The sequence below is a fragment of the Ziziphus jujuba genome, chromosome 7, assembly GCF_031755915.1.
Source record: "Ziziphus jujuba cultivar Dongzao chromosome 7, ASM3175591v1".
In the NCBI taxonomy this organism is placed as follows: Eukaryota; Viridiplantae; Streptophyta; class Magnoliopsida; order Rosales; family Rhamnaceae; genus Ziziphus; species Ziziphus jujuba.
The window spans coordinates 17735588-17755260 of record NC_083385.1 but is presented as its reverse complement, the minus strand read 5'-3'; the positions used below and the strand labels follow the sequence as shown (position 1 = coordinate 17755260).

The window sequence follows — 19673 nt, the reverse complement described above, 5'->3', positions numbered from 1 at the left end:
ACAATATCTAAAAGAAATTAAGAGTATTTAATATAAAACTTGTAAACTAATTGAAAATTGTAAACATGCCTATCTCGATATCTTGACCCAATTCAAATCACTCATTTATGTGGATGTCCAACAGAAGTGTGATTGTTCTAATCCAATTTTGGGAACATATTAATTCTTTTGCCATTTTTGGAGTAAATGAGTTTCTATATGGATACAAAATTCATTTTTTGGTGCTAAAAGCGAACTCAAAATCAACGGTAGACAATGAAATTGCAAATACATCTTGAGCTACCAATGACAAAACTTTGTATTTGGTGGAATTCAACTTCCATAAATCTAAAACATCAAATAGTGCATCGTCTCCATCTTTATTCGGTTTCATCAAGTACCTACCAACCTCATTTTTATTGTTGACACCACTAGCCATCTTCCTTCTTTTAAACTCTCCAAATATACCTTTTTTTTTTTTTTTTTTTCTTAACATGATCATTAGAAGAATATGCCACATTGGTTGATTGAATATGACCACTAGAAGGTTGAGTGCTAGATTGGAGTTGTTAAAGCAACATAAAAATCAAACAACCTATATATTGTCTCCTTCACACCTTTCAAAATTCCATCATACTCCTCTTCAGGGTGCAATTTATCCATAGCAATTTGAATGAAATTATTCTTGACTGAATGTTCAACGACATGATGAGCAACAAATATTTTTGAAATTGATCCCCAATACTTGTTAAGTTTCACCTTCAAGTTTCTAACCACACCACTTAAGGTTGAATTTTCATCCCTAATCCAATTAATAATAACTCCTAAATCCTTACAAATTCATTAACAAACAAGTAAGAATTTACTATCAAGGAGGTACTAGAAGGAAGTGTAATATCATAGAGAGGCTTCAAGAATTGAAAAAACACATGAGCTTTATCCCAATCCAATAGTTGAGGTGTTACATCTTCAAAATAAGAAACATATTAATCATCATCCTCCTCCATCAATTTAAAAGTCTTTTGAAACTTAGAAATGGCATCCAACATTAAGTAAGTGGAATTCCATCTAGCGGATGCATGTAAAGCTAAAAGTCTTTTTCACTCAATCTTTTACTTCACAACACAAGCTTTCAACTTTTGCAACTTAGAGGGGGAACATCTCACATATTTAATGGTTTTACGAATAATATTAATTGAGTATAGCAATGCATATATAGTATAACAATGCACACAAGAGAAATTCACATTCCAAGACACAACCATTCTTCCAATGCTTCAATCTTCTTTTCAAATATGCAATGGCAATATCATTTGTCTTGGAATTGTCCATTGTACTCCCAATCAACTTCTCAATTGTTTCACCTTTATTGTTAGTAATTTGGCAAAAGTTTTAAATCCTCTTTTATAGTTTCCAATCATTATCAATAAAGTGAGTGGCTTGTACCATGTAATTAATACTTTGAATTGAATTCCATGTGTTCGTGGTAAGATTAACCATTATATTATTATCCATGAAAATACTTCTAAGTTTCTTCTTCTCTTGCAAATGAAGTTGATACACATCTGTAGCGATAGTTCTTCAAGATGGTGGATCAAACGTTGAACAAACTTCGGCAAAAAATTCTTTAAGTCCTTCCTTCTGCAAAGGTAAATGGTAACTCATCCTAAATAATTATTCTAGCATATGCCGCTCTACATGCTTCTTATTAAATGTTTTAACTTGAAGGCTGGCACATTCACCCTCCTCCTATCTTTAAAACTAATAACTTTTTGACTAGAATCCTCTTTGTTATAAGGGCACTTTTTATACATACTCAAGTGGTGTTTCATGGTACTAGCTCTGTTTTTTTTTAATGTCACATGCAGAGTCCCCACAATAAGAATTAGAAGAAACTCTAAGTTCTTTGGGATCACATCCTTCAACCTTTGTGAAGTGATCCTAAACCTCCGAAACAACTTTAGGTTTTTTCTCTTTTGGTTTATTGTCATACTAGGAGTTGGAATTTCATATTCCACAAGAGGAGGTATTGGTAGTGGCATTGTACTAGATGGGAAACGTGGCAGTAAACCTAAATGATACGGACTACTTAAGGTAGTAAAAGCACTTGATCAAACATCATCCATCCATAGTATCCCAACAATACATATTCAACAAAAGTAACACATAAATATGGTTCCTATTTCCATATTAAAAAAATATAATATTGAATGCAATAAACCTATATCTAATTAATTAAACAAAAAATGAATAAATAAATTAAACACACAGTGCCTACTGTGTGATACTTACAATTACCAATTCTTGAAATGGAAAAGACTCGTATAAAAAAATTTGGAAGAATGTCAATGCATATCTGAAGACAGATTGAAATCATCATGCCTAAATGAATGTAATTCACTACTCAACTGTTAAAAAGTTATTAAAAAGTTATTAATTAATTTAGACTAAGATACACAAATATATATTTAAAATGCTTCTCCAAGAAATGTATTTTTATATGCTTTTCATTTTCTTCATTTAGAATAGTATCCTTTTCTACTATGAAAACCTGTTTATGAAATCTGATAATATATATATATATATATATACAGGAATATTGAAATAACAAAAAAACAAAATTCTAAATTATATTGCTTTTTGTATGTTGCATCTTAAATAATTTTTTTGGCATTTAGCATTCTGGATTAATCAAAAGATTGCACCCCAAAAAAAAAAAAATCTAAATTATATTGGTTTTTTATATTGCATCTTAAATAATTTCTCTGGCATTTAGCATTCTGGATTAATCAAAAGTTTGCACCATTAGTCTTTTTAACTTTTCAATTAAAAATAAGCATGTGTCATTCTTGTAACTTTTGAAAAGATAAAACATTGTCGTTTGAAACAATTCAAAAACACGCCCCACTGTTAATTTCCATCCAAAAAAATATCACTTTCCTATATGCCATCATAAGATAACTTAAATACCCTTACAATTTAAAAAATGACTTAATAATTACTTATACATTTAATATCATAAACACTCACTTACATTTATTAATATTTTAGCGAATACCAACATTACAGAAACTGCTTAATTAATTTTGTTACTTTACAATTCCCATATTTTATTACATTATTTAAATTTAGCATTAATTTTTTTTCTTTTGTATTATTATATAGTAGATATCTTTAGATGTATTAAATTTTGCACATTTTTTATTGGGATAAATGCATTTCAGTATCCTCTATAATTATAAAAATTTTAGTTGGGTCCTCTAAAATTAATTTTCATGTACCCATATCCCCTATTTTCAAAATTATTTCAATATGGTTCAATTGCGTTAATTTTAACAGATTTCGTCAAATTGGGATCACATGTGCCTCATGTGACCCCTAAAATGTTTTTTTTTTTTTCCAAATTTTCACTTAGGGTTTAGGCAGGAGTAAAAAAAAGAATATATATATATATATATATATATATATTATTTAAAAGCCCACAATGCACCGTTTTGTGCACCCTCCTTTGAAAGAATATGACATTGCTTTCAAATTGGGCTCACCATTAAAGCTGTTTTGTTGCTGTCCTATCTAGCTGTAGAGATTTGATAAATCGAGGCCACCTTACTCTTCTTCATCTCAATCGAGCTCACCTCATTATTCTTTATATAAATCATCATTGTGTAGCCTTTACAGACGAGACCCTATTCAGTTCATGAGGAAAAGCAATTCGTGAAGAAGAAGAAGAACAGAAAATGTGTTCTGGCAACTCGGTTCCTTCAATGAATTCACATTTACTATGCAATTATGAAACACCATGACCAATTGTGGTCAGAATATCAAAGACTAGTGTCAATCATGGGAAGAAATTCTATAGTCGTGATACACATAAGGTTTTATTTTGGGACTCTAAAAATATAGGGTCATGTTAAGACTATAATTCATGGTCGATATTAAAAATACTGGAATTGTAAATATTATATTTGGTGAAGTTGTAAAATTGTATTAAAAACAATTGTAAAAAAAAAAGAAAAAGAAAAATTATTTGGTCAGAGGTAATGTTTTATTTCTGAATAAATGATTTTTTAAAATATAGCAATTGTATTATTTTAGGGAAAGATATCATAAAGAGGCTTGAGTACCTTGTTATACATTTGTAGGATGTTGAAGGATGTAGATTTTTCAAATGAATTGATGGGCCCATGACAGACAATACTAGGAATGTGGTTGATCAATTAAGATAGAAAATATACAATCTGAGGATGAGATTCGAGTATATAAATAGCAAGAAACCTATGACAAACTAATAATAGAAGAATATAAATCAGAGATAGAAAAATGGATGGCTCGTACTAAGCATGTGGAGAAGAATTGTGTGAAACTCAAGGGGAAATTAAAGATCTATGTATGCAAAATTAGAAAGATATACATCATGTTAGTAGCAAGTTTAATATTTTTGATAATTGTTTTATGGAGTGATTGTGGATGCAAGGGTAAAACAATGAATGGTTAAATTTACATTAGCAGGAAATTGTAAAATGGATGTTATTATGCACCTTATTTTGGATATTTGCCATTGATAATAGTATGTGACACAATGCTTGGTATTGCAATTGTTTGTTTACTAATTTGTCTATTTCATAGAGGTTATTTGCTATTGAGTGTATTCGACATTTTCGTATTGCCATTGCTGGTGTTGTATTTTTATCAATGTCAACAGTTTTAATGTTGTATAAGGATTTGCAATAGGTTATTGGTAGCATTGGTTATTAAGTTTGCCCAAGAGCAGCAACCTTTGAAGAGTAACTTAGTCTTGCAATGAACATTAACGAACAAGTTGGATCAGTTGTTATGACATTGACTTTTTGTATCATTTGCATAACTAAAACCATAAAAATGATGCCTTTTAAATGATGCAAATCAATTCCTCATTATCTTATAGAGCACTTAAATCCACTGTCTTACATCAATTCAAAAAATATAATACTTTATTGAGCTTTAAAGCTAACATGTTCAAGAGTTTTAACTCTCAGCACAGCCAAATTTTAAAAATGTTGCTGCCCTAACAAACCAACAATCCCAAAAGTATAATTACGTAATAGTTTTGTAGCTTGTTTATATGGCTGATACATCTGCACAAAAAGAGCGTAATACATATACATACATATATATATATATATATATATATATATATATATATATATATCTATATATAGCTTCTTAAACCTTAGACAAAATATAGATTATTCTCTAGTCTCTAGTTGTCATTCTTAATTCATATTGGTTGTGAAAGGGATCATCCATCACTTTTGCTTGTAGGTGGTGGTTGTGAGTGATTAGTGGCACTGAGTCTTCCTTTTAAGTGTTGTCCTCTTCCTCTTCCTTTTCCAGCTACTCCTTTTTCTACTCCCTGCATGATCTACGTGCAACCTATTAATAGCAGTTTGACAATAACACATAATGTACAATACTTTATGATATGTACAAATGCAGTTGGAGTTAAAGATGTATGTGGTAAGTTAGCTGAAGTGCCTTATCCTGCTTGCAGTTTGGGAGCTGCCTTCCAACTGAGTTTGCAAAAAAATGATATTTTATTAAGAGAAATATTATATTATTAAACATTAAAACTTTAATCAGCAAGATATCCAAATTCAGTTAATCACATAAAAACAAAAAAACACATTATAACATTAAACAAAAATAACAAATTTACCACATTTCTAATCCTCCTTGAATGCATGTTGACTCCAATATTTTGGCTTCAACTTTATTAACCATTCAGCAACTTTCCTGTTTGCTTTCTTTGATACATCCATTTTTTTTAGTAAATTCAACAGTATTGCTTGCTCTAGCTGCATTCCATAGCATGTTCTTGAACCTTTGTCCTCTGCATAACTTGGTAAAGTTGGCATATAAGTGTTTCACATAATATTGATGGTCTATATTTGGCATCACCTCTTCAACTGTAGGAATCAGACCCTACAATACATACAATATGTCATCAACTTTTAATTTAAACATTTAGCTTTAAGCAACTCCACTAATCAGACCCTACAATACATACAATATGTCATCAACTTTTAATTTAAACATTTAGCTTTAAGCAACTCCACTAATAGTATTATTTCCAAACATTACCATGGAAGCACATATTATATAATAACTATGCCTTGTAACATAAAAGACTAAACATTATAACTAAATAAAAAATAGATAAATGGATAAGACATATCTTTTGTTGATCACTTATGAATGTGAATTTCTTATCATTTGTGTACTCAACATCCTCCATAAAAACTATAGAAACCAGCTCTATAAGTCTTTGTTCTCAGTCTCAACCATTGCATAAGCAATGAGAAACATTTGCCTATTTGGATCTCTTTCAACAACAGTCAACAGTTGGCCTCCATATTGACCTTTTAGATGACATCCATCTAACCCAATAAATAGGATACAACCGGCCTTGAAATCCTCTTTACGTGCAGCTAAGCAAATATATATCCTTTGGAAAATAGGTTTTCCAGACTCCTTATTTACCTTCAATCTATAGGTGCTCCAAGGATTTGATCTAATAATCTCTGCACAATAATCCCAAAGTTGACTATATTGCTCAGCCACATCACCTACTAGCATTGAATTAGCCTTCACTAGCTCTATAAATTTGTGAACTTGTTATATCGACTATGAGATCTTGTTTACCCTTGTCTTGAAAAGTTAGATAGCTTCATGTTTGGATTTGCTCTAAAATTATTAAAGTACCTATTGGCCAACCATTTTGAATTCATTAACTTATTATTGAGTGACCTAATTCATGTGTGCTCTTCTTTCAATTTCTTAGTTTGGAAAGTTTATTGTCCATAAATTTTATAAGCAAGTACTCTCCTAGGACAACTTTTCTCACACACTATTGTAACTCTTTAAGATGCATTTTTTGTGAATCTAATATTTCATCCACCAGACAAAGCATAATTGATCAAGTATTCCTTAAATTCAATGTGCCTAGAAAACTTTATTCCAACATGTATTTCCAAATTGGCAGTCCGTGTGCTATAAACAGGGATGTGAGTAATTACTTCATCTTCATCGGAACTACTTGACAAGCCAACAATTTCCTATCAAATCAGATCCATGCAGTGCACCTTCAGCCTCATTATCTGCCAAGCCAACTCTACTGGCACCTACATCATCATTTTTTACCAAATTAGCCTCATCATTTGCCAAGCTAGAACCTCTTACAGTACCTCCATATGATGAACATGTAGCTAAATGATCTGCCACGGTTGCACATTCTTGTAACCAATCATCATCTTTTTCATTCACATTTCCATCATACAGGTCTTCTTCTTCTTCATCTCTCGTGTGTACCCTTCCCACACAATGACTACTGATTGATGCATCATCCACTGCATTCACATTAATGTCGTACAAGTTAGCATGTCCATAATCAACACTTCTTTGATCAATAATGCTATCACATATTCCCTCAATGTCAGCTAATAAAAGATTTACTTAAAGATGCTCTATATAAACATCAATTACTTTAAATCTACTGCCTAAGTTAGCCTCCTGCATTGCATCATCATCAACTTCCATTGGTCTTAATCTAAACTCTAGGTAAGTACCAGTGATAAGTACCATAACTTGTTAAATCCACTGTACCCCAACTCTTTCACCATGTCTGCCAACACTATCATATTCCACCTATCAGGATCACAATTATCAAAATGTGACAATTTCCCACCTACATATTGTGTAGATGGAGTGAACTCAAAGTGTTCACCATGCCACATTTGGATTGTAAATGAAGCCATAGATCTATAACAATACAATACAAAATTCAGTTAATATGTCAATTCAAGATTCTAATACCACAACATATCGATACTTATTCTAGCAAATAATACACCACATTATGAAATATCAAAGAAAAAGATCCATGATATAATATATATAATATTAAAAGATATCAAGAGTTAACTGCTGCATGTGGCATGTTGGTATAAGGAATCAATGAAAACTGTTACTGTTCAATATAAGCAATTCTTATGTGCATGCTTCAATAAATTCTGAAAGTTGCGTATTTGAAAGTGTAAATAAATATTAGTCTTCATTTCCATCAATCTAATTTTTTTATTTGTAATAAATAAATGGCTAAAGTAATCTATCATTGAGAAATAAGTATTAGTGGTCCTTAGTTTACAACTATATGTCCAACAATGCAATATTTTACAAGTTTACATGCTATATGTCCAACAACGCTATGTGATATGCTTTCATTATAAGTGAAAAAGGATGTTTGTTATAAAAAAAAAGGATGTTTAAGATAACATTGATATATAAGAAAAAAAAAAATCAAGTTTTAAAGTACAAGGCAAAAGTACATTTAGTAAATAGACTAAGTGGGTATTATAATACACAAATAAGTTTACATCTCCAAGATATATGCATTGAAGTAGATTATCAATATTTTAGATCATCCTAAGGCAAAAGCTGCTATTATCTATTTGTATTGTGCATATCATTTTCAATTGAAACCGTAAGAATCTTATATCAAATAAAGCAATTTGTTATTATCAAAGCACCATGTACACATCCACTATATAAAATTCACATTACTCTCAAAACGATAAAAAAAAGAAAAAAAAAAAAAAGAAAACTAGTATTTTACACACCAATAACACTTCGGGTGACAACATGATTCACAAAATAGTACAAACAAAAAGTCATCACCAACATAACATGACCCACAAACAAAAAAAACTAATACCTTTAAAGCTATATTTTACATAAATTGACTACACATACCTTTTTTTTTCTGTTGTGTTCCCATGCTTCTTTTTTTTTTCCCTATCTTTTCTTTTAGAAAAAACCCAACTTTTTTCTCTTTCACTCCTTGCTCCCTCTCTAGCTTCGAAATTTGCTTCGTAACTTAGTAATTGAAAGTATTAGCTTAATTGAGATGGTAAATCACAATAATGAGCTCAATTTATCAAATCACTATAGCTAGAGAGGATTGCAATGAAGCAGCTTTAATGGTGAGTCCAATTCAAACGCAGTATTGTATTCTTTTAGGGGTGAGGGTGTACAAAACGGCGCACTTTGGATTTTTTAAATTATATATATATATATATATATATATATATATATTACTCCTGCCTAAACCTTTACAAAAATTTGGAAAAAAGAAAAAAAAATGTTTTGGGGGTTGTGTGAGGCGCATGTAACCCCAATTTGATGAAACTAGTTAAAGTTAACACAACTAGATCACATTGAAATAATTTTGAAAATAGAAAGTATGGTATGTCAAAATGATAATGAAGTGCATTTATCCCTTTTTTTTTAATTTTAATTTTTATTTTTTTATAATATATTGATCTATAATTGTGGAATAAATAATTTTTATATAAAAAATAAACTAAACTTCTATTTTTAAATTCTTAAAAATAAACTTTTTTTTGAAAAAAAATTAGTAATTTTTTTTTTGTTTCTAAAGAGAAAATTTTTAAAAAGTAAAAAAAAATAAAATAAAATAAAAAAGAAAAACGAAAACCTCCCAACCAATTTCAGCTTTTCTTTCTTTTTTTTTTGTATTAAAAAAAAAAAAAAAACTTAACATAGAGATAGAATGGAGCAAGGCACTTTCTCTCTTTCAAATTCCAAGTTTGTAGAAGCAATTATGATATATAGCAACAACCCTTATAATCCATTCCAAAATTTCTTCAAACAATTCATTAAAAAATATAAAAAATCACAAAATAAGAAGGAAAAAAAGAAAAACCATCCCTACAAGAAAAAATAAAATAAAAATAAAATAAATAAATCGAGCTGCGAGCATATCTGTCCTCCTCTACCACTTCTTTTTTTTTTTTTTGGGTAGAATCCTCAACCACTTCTTTTTGATTGCATAAGGTTTTCTCCTAATATGTAACTCATTCCATTTAAAATTTTAGATAAAATCCATTAAAAAAGAATTTTAAATAAATATTGTTTATCAATAAATACTATATTACCTAAACATCAACATCTTCGATAACTCTTTTCACCTAAACTTCAATAGGCAAAACTTTTAAAGATGTTCTTAAATAATGGTAAAAAAATGTTTGAATATTGGTATAAGAAATTAAACAGTTTTTAAAACAGTAAATATACACTATTAGATCAAGTTAGTTAAAGGTTGTCAAAAGGATTTGCATGGGGAAAACGCTACCTTTTTAAGATCAAATAACGTAACTTGTTTTTTTTTTTTTTTTTTCCAAATTTAAGCCTTATGAAAATGGTAATTAGTATAACATATGAGTGGTGAATAGATCAAATAATATATATTATGACTCAAAAAAATGGAAATAAATAATTAAGCCTAACAAATAGATCATACATGTTCATTCAACATTTACTGCGCTTATGCACCAAAGAAAAAGACACACACATATATATAGATATAGATATAGATATATATGACAATAACTTATAGCTTTGTTTTAAAATATATTGTTCGTTTATAAATTTTTTTTTTGAAAAAATCAACATTAGTCTTATAAAGGAGGAATGACGTAGAAGATAATTCAATTATAAAAATTACTTAGTTTTCTTAGGTAATCTTTTAGATTTGAATTCTCTACACCCACGTAAAAAATAAAAATGAATAAATAAAACATTAGTCCCCTAAATCATGCTAAAAATATATCGTGATATTTTAGGAAAAAGATAAATAGTTTCCCCTAAAAAAGGAAAGACCAAAAAAAAAAAAAAAGAAAAAGAAAAAGAAAAGAAGATAGAGACAGAGAAAGGGAGGAGGGCATGGCAGGGAGTATAATTTGGATGTATCCCAAACTTCTTGCACCAACTTCTGATCGGATTAAAAGCAGCTGCCCCTGCCCTTTTTCTTTGCTTGATTGATTGTTTCCCATATTGAAAGAAGCAAATTAATCATAAAATTAAAAAAAAAAAAAAAAAAAACAAAAAACTTCTGGCTGCATAAAAACATCAATTCCCTCCCTTTTTTCTTTGCTTGATTAATTCCTTAAAAAAAGAATCAAATTAGTCATGGAAAAAGACACCAGAATTAACATTTTCAGCTAAGGCAATTCTTCCACTACATCGTCCTCACTCAACACCTCCTATTCCATCAATCTCCACCCTACACGTGGAATTTCACAAACTCAACTCTATATATTTCAAATCTGTAACTTTATTTTAGCATTAACTTTATTTAGTATTAATATTAATATTAATTTCCACGTGGAAAATTATTACTCAGAGGGAACAAATATTAAAGGTGGATTCGATTCACAGAGTACAATTACCTTTTGGTACTTCCCACATGGCGGAGACAGGGTCTTGTTCTTGTCTGCATCCGAGTCAACCATAAGCCTAGGTTACCTTCTACTTCCCATAAGCCAGACCAAAACAGAGGATTTTCCCACTCCTCTGTTTCGTTTCAGAGAGTTTGAAACCGAGGACGCTAACCAAAACTCAAAGCTGAGTATTTTTGAAAATGAAATCGGAGACTTTGACGTTGGTTTTGGTGAATCTCGCGGGAATCATGGAGCGGGCCGACGAGTCACTATTGCCTGGGGTGTATAAAGAGGTTGGTGTTGCTCTTCATACAGACCCGACTGGGTTGGGCTCGTTGACTCTGTTCAGATCCATAGTTCAGTCGTCTTGCTACCCACTTGCGGCTTATCTTGCTGTGCGTCACAACCGTGCTCATGTCATTGCTCTTGGTGCTTTTCTCTGGGCTGCCGCCACCTTCCTCGTTGCCTTTTCCTCCACTTTCTTGCAGGTCCCTGCTCTGTCCCTATCTCTCTCTCTCTCTCTCTCAAAGTTTATGTCTCTGTCTCTTTCTCGGTTTTTGTATTTGGGTATGAATGTGGTTGTGTATTGTTTTGTAATGTCAGATTTTTAGATTTTATTTTGGATTCAGATCTATTGCCACCCCATGAATTGGTTTTGTGTTCATTGGTGGTTGTTGGTTTTTGTGATTGTCTTTTTTTAATGGGTAATACGTATTTATGTATTTTGGATATATACCAGTATATATATATATATCTGTGTATATACGTACATGCATACATATACATATATTGCTAATTGCGGTAATCAAATTAATGGGCTATTTGCTCAAACGAATTAAAGTTTGAATTATGAATTAGTGTTTACTATTTCAGTTTTGTGACCTTTGCTTATTGTATTTACTAGATACCTGTTTCCCTACTCTATACATACGATGACATGTTAGTGTGGCCAAAACATTTTTACTGAAATTTTGGGCTGTTTTTGAAGGAGACAGAGAAACATTTGGTCTCACTTTAGCTTCCTTGACATATTTCATTGTTGGTTCATGATCGAAAACTGAAAGAACAATATAGGACTAAAAACAGTGATGGTAAAGCTTGCTAAAAGATGGGGGACATCCTCGCAAAACGCTTACCGAATTCTGGGAGAATACTGCTGTCACAGATAAGCTCTGGTTCAGCCATTCCTTTTGCAGCTATTTTGCTGCTTGTGTTGCCTGATGACCCATCCACAGCATTCTCACATGGTTTGGTCTTGTTCCTTATGGGATGCTTCGTATCCTGGAATGCTCCAGCAACTAACAAGTATGCTTCTTTAGTCCTTCATTCCTATCTCATTCTTACATACAACAGACAAAGCTTTATTTTTTTATTTTATTTATTTTATTTTTTATCTTCTTTGATGGCAGAGCTTAGAAAGAATAATGCCCACTGCTTCATCGATTATAACATTAAAATTGTGCACATGAAAATTTTATAGAAACCAATTTTGGGTGTCTTAATCAATAAACAGTAATAGTTGATATTGAAGTCCATTGATTTGGATATAAACATAATTAAAGTAGAATTTAGTTGAAGATTTTACTAGGTTGCTCCTTTTATGAATTCTCAGCATAGTTCTTCCGTACTGCAGGTTTTTCACTGATACCAATATGCACCTATATTTCGAATATGAAACCCATCTTGAGTATAGTTTTCTCATCTTGTTTATAAACACCTTAAAAGATAATAACAGTTCACGATGACACTGTGTTAGTGCTCTTAATAAATTGTTTGTTTAATATCTTTTACATCCTGAATCCTAACAATGTAATTTTACATGTAAGGTTAGTTTTGTACATTGTATTCATTACTAGTTTCATAGGCCCATATTTATTAATTGTTTCATAGGCCTGCACTTTTTCTAGCACATAATTAGACATTCTTGCATTAATCATAACACATGTTATGCAGGAGAAACTAGTTCATTTAGCTCCAAGTAAATAGAATATCGTCCGTCTTTTAGGGCTTTTACGATACATAAACACTGTCACAGTCCAATATTTGCAGAGATAGTCCCTGAGAAGTCCCGTACCTGCATCTATGCTCTCGATCAATCTTTCGAATCCATCTTGGCCTCCTTTGCTCCCCCACTAGTTGGGATTTTGGCACAGCACGTTTATGGTTATAAACCAACCCGAAAAGGGTCACCAGATTCTATACAGATTGAAACGGACAGAGAGAATGCTAAATCACTAGCCAAGGCACTGTACACAGCAACTGGCATTCCAATGACAATTTGTTGCTTCATTTACACTTTCCTCTACTGCACGTATCCTAGAGACCGAGAACGGGCAAAAATGACTGCTTTAATAGAGTCAGAAATACACCAGCTAGGGGCAGAAACAGATACTACTTCACCAAGAAAAGAATATTCAGAAATTCTCGTCTCAGAATCAAAAGAGGTTGATGAAAAGGAAATGACTGAAATTGGCATGGAATATGGTGGTGACGATGACAAGGACATTGCTTTGGATGATAATGATAAGAAGTCTCTTCTTTCCTGAGAGTTGACACTTTCAGATGTAGGAAAATAACTAACCCGCAAATTGAAATAGAAGCAGGATTATATTAAAAGCTTTAACCAAGATCAATATCTTCTTCTATTGGTTAAAGCTTAAGCAAGATCAATATCTTCTTGATCTTTACCACATTTTATTGCTCATAGTTTTGTTTGGAATAGCTTAATATGTTCCACGAATTGGTAAAGATTAATGAGCAATGTATAACCCATGTTTATAAATTTGTTAATTTGTTTTGATCTTACACCTTGTCAATCATTGTGAATAAATCTGTACTGATTTTCATTTCTTTATTTTTGCATATAAAAGCAATAGTTCACAACCTTCCTTGTGAACCTCGGAAATAATTTTTGTTCTGTAACTGCAAGTAACCATGACAGTGGAATGCCTGTAAAGGACCTCACTACCTGTATTGTATACCAAAAGACATTTAGAACCAACTTTCCATTCAATTCAGGACACCATCAATGTTGATCCATCATTAGGGTGTTAGAAATTTTATGGATCTAAACATATATAATAAATCCCATTAATTATAAATTACTAATCTCTAAACGCAGCCATTGATAAATTAAATCTTTTAATCTTTTAATCTGTAAAATAGAAAATAACGTAAAGTAGTGTCTATGGATACACTATTCTCAAACCACTCTCAGATCTCTGAAAACCCTAATATCGAAAATACCATATCTTATATATCTGTTTGCTTGTCGTAGACTTTTATAGTCTCTGCAAGTCAGACTTATTTATTAATTTTAAAACAAATCAAAATAATAATAATAGGAAAAATATGGTAAGTCAATGGGCTTATAAAGAGAGTTGGTCATTCAGTCCAATGGGCTAACTGGAGTCTTATGAAGAGTGTGTGACCAAGGGCTCTACTACAAAATAATAAAATAAGTCAGTCCATTACTGACATAAATGGGCCCTATAAGTGAGTAATTGATTATGCTAAGTCTATAAATTATTTATTCATTTAACATTCTCCCACTTGGACTGCATAATCATCATCATAAATAATGCAAACTCATTTACTACAGAATTTCCCGAACCATAATACCATTTCATCTAGATACATAGCATGCCGACAGGACACAATAATATATTAGACTAGGCAGTAGAGATTTTCTTAATAAATCTCCCAAAATATGATACCATTTCAACGGAGTACTTTGCATGCCATAAACTCAGTCTAGGTAGTAGAGATTTACCTAACCATGTGCAATCCTCCAACACACACAATATCATTTCATCCGAGCACATTGTGTATCGACAGGATATAACAATATACCCAAACTAGGTAGTAGGGACTCACCACGGTACCTGTGGATCAACATACACATATACATAAACTAAAAGTCTTAATAGACCTGTAAATATAAGAAGCAATAATATGTGTAATAAATCATCTCATAAATAAATAATGATCCACAAACATCAATGTATCAAAATACTCAAAGAAATAAATAATACTCAACATGGATATTACTGCAGAAAATATAACAAACTCTCACTAACCCACAGCAGTCTCAACTGCCTAATACGGAATACATGCTCTTCAAATATGCCTACTAGTAAGGCCTTGGTCAGTGGATTTGCCACCATACTGTAAGTAGTTGTGTGAACAACAGTAATGAAACCCTCTTCAACTTTCTCCTTTACTATAAAATACTTTACATCAATGCACCTCGCACCAGGGATACCTTTTAAATTATTAGAAAAAGACACTGCTGCAATATTGTCACAATACATTACAATAGGCCTCTCAATGAAGTCAACCACTCCTAAATCACGAATAAAATTCTGAAGCCAAACTTCATGACGGGTAGCCTCATAACACGCCACATACTTTGCCTCCATAGTCCAGGGTGCTGTCACAGATTGCTTGGCACTCTCTCAGGATATAGCACCTCCTGCCATGATAAATATATACCCCGTTGTAGATTTCTCATCATCCACACATCCTTTATAATTTGCATCACTATAACTAACTACATCTAGAGAGTTGGTACGTTGATATGTCAACATATGATCTTTAGTATCCTGAAGATACCTAAAAACCTTCTTAACTGCTTGGTAATGAATAGGATTAGGACTGCTCATAAATCTACCAAGAACACCCATAGTAAAACCCATATCAGGTTGTGCACAAACTTGAGCATACATTAAACTACCTACTGCTGAAGAATAGCGAACATTTCTCATCGCCATCCTCTCTTTATCATTCTTGGGATACTGATTCTTGGAAAATCTTTTACCCTTCGTGACCGGTACACTTCTAGAAGAACAATTATACATATCAAATCTCTTAAGGATTCTATCAATATAGGCTCTTTGAGACAACTGCAACACATAATTAGTCTTATCTTGAACAATTTTGATCCCTAAAACAAAAGAAACTTCACCAAGATCTTTCATATCAAAATGGTTGCACAACATCTGCTTTGTCTTAGCCAACAAACTAGTGTCATTGGTAGCCAAAAGTATGTTATCAACATACAACACCAGAAATATAAAACTGATCTCATTGACCTTCATATATATGCACCTATCAACAATATTCTCTTTAAAGCCATTTTTAGTGACAACCTCATCAAACTTGAGATACCATTGTCTCGAAGCCTGCTTAAGACCATAAATTGACTTCTTAAGCTTACAAACCAAATTATAATTCCCTGTTTGTTGGAAGCCAACTGGTTGAACCATATACAAATCCTCAAATAAATCACCATGTAGAAAAGCAGTTCTAACATCCATCTGGTGCAATACTAGGTCATAATGCGCCACAATCGCCATAATGATTCTAAAAGAATCCTTTATGGATATAGGAGAGAAGGTCTTTGTATAATCAATTCCTTTCTTCTGGCTAAACTCTTTGGCTACAAGTCTAGCCTTATACCTCTCCATTTGACCATTAGAGTCTCTTTTAGTCTTAAAGACTCATTTGCACCTTATAGACTTGCTACCCTCTGGTAACTCAACCAAATCCCAAATACCATTTAATGCCATAGATTTCATTTCATCTTCCATTGCATCCAACCAAAAATTTGAGTGCGAACTGCTTATGGTCTCCTCATAAGTGATTGGATCTGAATCATCACTTATGTCAAACTCATGCTCCTGCAAGTAAACCTCATAGTCATCAGGAATAGTTGATCTTCTAGTCCTTTGTGACATTCTCAAAAGCACATCAGTATTTCCAGTAATTGGAATATCTTGCCCTTCAATAGTGGGTTTATCCTGACCAACTACTGGTTCATCAACTATTGGATTAATAATATCTCTATCAGGAATAACAATATTGGGAATGTATATATTTTCTTCTCTAAATTGAAGCTCCCTTGGACCATTACTATCATCAAAGCCAGAATCATCTTCAAAATAAACAGCCCTGTCTTATTCCACAATTCTGGTGGTGTAAGATGGATAAAAGTATCTTGAACCCCTAGATCCTATGCAATAACCAACAAAATATTCACTTATAATTTTAGGATCCAATTTCTTAATTTGGGCATTATAAATCTTTATTTCAGCTTTGCAATCTCATACTCAAAAATTGTGCAAATTAGGCTTTCTTCCTGACCATAACTCAAAAGGAGTCTTAGAAACGGATTTATTTGGTACTTGATTTAAAATATAAGCTACCCTCCTTAAAGCCTCTTTCCATAAGTAATCTGGCAAATTAGAATTTGCCAACATAGATCACACCATATCTAATAAAGTGTGATTCCTCTTCTCATCTATGTCATTTTCCTGAGGTGTACCAGACATTATATATTGCGCATCAATACCACACTCACATAAATATATTGCAAAAGGCCCTGGATTCTATCCAGTCTCATCATATCTGAAATAAAATTCACCACCTTTATCAGACCTCACAGTTTTTATTTTTTTATTCTTTTGAAACTCCATCTTTACCTTAAACTCCTTAAAACCAACTAAAGAATTTGGTTTCTTACGGATAAGTTCAACATGTATATAACGAGAAAAATCATCAATGAAAGTAATAAAATACCTATATCCACCCAAAGCATTTGGTGTGAAAGGTCTATATATATTAGTATAGATTAACTGCAAAACATCTCCACACCTTGCTATCTTATCTTTTCTAACCTTAGAAGTTAACTTTCCTTTCACACATTCAACACAAGTCGATAAGTCAGAAAAGTCAAGATTAAGAAGTATTTCATCCTTTACTAATCTTTCCATTCTGTGCCTAGAAATATGTTTCAAACGCTTATGCCATAACATTGAGGAAATACCATTAACCCTTGGACATTTAGAAGGAACAATAGGGGCAACAATAGAATTAACAAAATAATTAAGACCATTATTAAATAAGTCAAGTCTATATAAATTGCGACATAAAGTTCCAAAACCAACAATTTTACCATTCTTATACATTTCAACTTTGTTATTTTCAAACAAAAAACTAAACCCTTGACTATCCAAAAGTGAACTAGATAATAAGTTCCTCCTAATTGAGGGTATATAAGAAACTTCTTGTAATTCTAAAACATATCCAGTGGCAAGTTTCAACTTGATTGTTCCCATGATATCCATCTTCACTCTTGAGCTATCTCCCATATAAACATGTGCTCAAGATTGGTTGGCCCCCTTTGCCTTATCATCCCCTGCAATAAATTAGTTACATGAATTGTTGCTCCAGTATCAAACCACCAAGTATTCATAGGCACATCAATAATATTGGTCTCAGTCATTAAAATATTAACTTTCTTCTTTTGCTTTCCCTTTAAATGCCAACAATCTATCTTCTTGTGTCCAACTTTATTACTGTAGCCACACCTTCCATTGATGTACTCTTTCCTTTGTCCTATGTGATAAGCACCATCCTTTGGCCCTTTAGGCTTCATACCAATAAACTTCTTCTTATTAGGTTTGAATCCTTGTCCTGGCTTGAATTCTTATCCATTCTTTTGGAAAAACTTCTTGGATTTATCTACCTGATGTGACACAATAATAATGGATCTCGATCTGTTTAGCTTAATATCATCATCCTCCTTGACAAGAATAGCAGTCAATTCCTCCAAACTACAACCTTCATTCGTAGTATTCAAATTAGACCTTATATTATCAAATTGAGATGGAAGACTCTTCATTATAGAATATGTCAAAAACTCCTCTCCAATGTCCATCTTAAGGTCCCTCAGCTCATTATAATAGGAAGAAAGTAACATAATATGGTCCCTTACTCCTTTAATTCTATCATACTTAGTACTATTCAAAAGGTCTAAATAATGATGCTTTCCATTCATATCAAACTTAATAAATTTCTTTCCTATCTTCTCAAGAAGTTCTTTTGTAGTTTTGACCTTTAGAATACTTGCATAAATTGATTCATCCATATGATTCTCCATCATCATCATGCAGCACTTATTAGAATGCCTCTAATCTTCATAAAGTTTTTTAACAGCTGCACTACTCTCATCAGTTGATATCTCTGGTGAATCTATCTCCAAAGCCAAATCCAATTTTATAAAGGTCAAATTCATAATTAAAGTATTTTTCCACTTTTGATAATTTGTTCCAACTAATTTCATCATGGCAGTCATAGACAGAACATTCAAGGTGCTACTAATTGTAAAAATAGTAAACACAACAAAACATTTAATATATATAAAATAATAACTATTTTCCAGCCCCTTAACAAAAAACATAAAATATCAATATCGCTAGTGTCTTTGTAGCACTAAAGATACCCTTTTGCGGGCTAGGGACAGTCAACCAAATAACCATAATCAAGTGCATTGAACTAAATTACCAACAGGGTAAATTAGAACCTGCCATTCATGGCACTCAATCAACTTTCACTGCCATTCCAAGCGTCATACAA

The 19673-nt window shown here is 31.9% G+C and overlaps 1 protein-coding gene across 1 annotated transcript; it reads left to right on the top strand.

Annotated features, from left to right (window-relative positions):
- The first annotated feature begins 11296 nt into the window (after positions 1 to 11296).
- Positions 11297 to 14060, top strand: LOC107432027 (uncharacterized). The gene is made up of 3 exons (XM_060818889.1): positions 11297 to 11863; positions 12364 to 12560; positions 13291 to 14060. Exons 1-3 carry the CDS (start codon positions 11456 to 11458, stop codon positions 13799 to 13801), a joined length of 1116 nt encoding a protein of 371 aa, XP_060674872.1. The 5' UTR covers positions 11297 to 11455; the 3' UTR covers positions 13802 to 14060.
- Positions 14061 to 19673: the final 5613 nt, after the last annotated feature.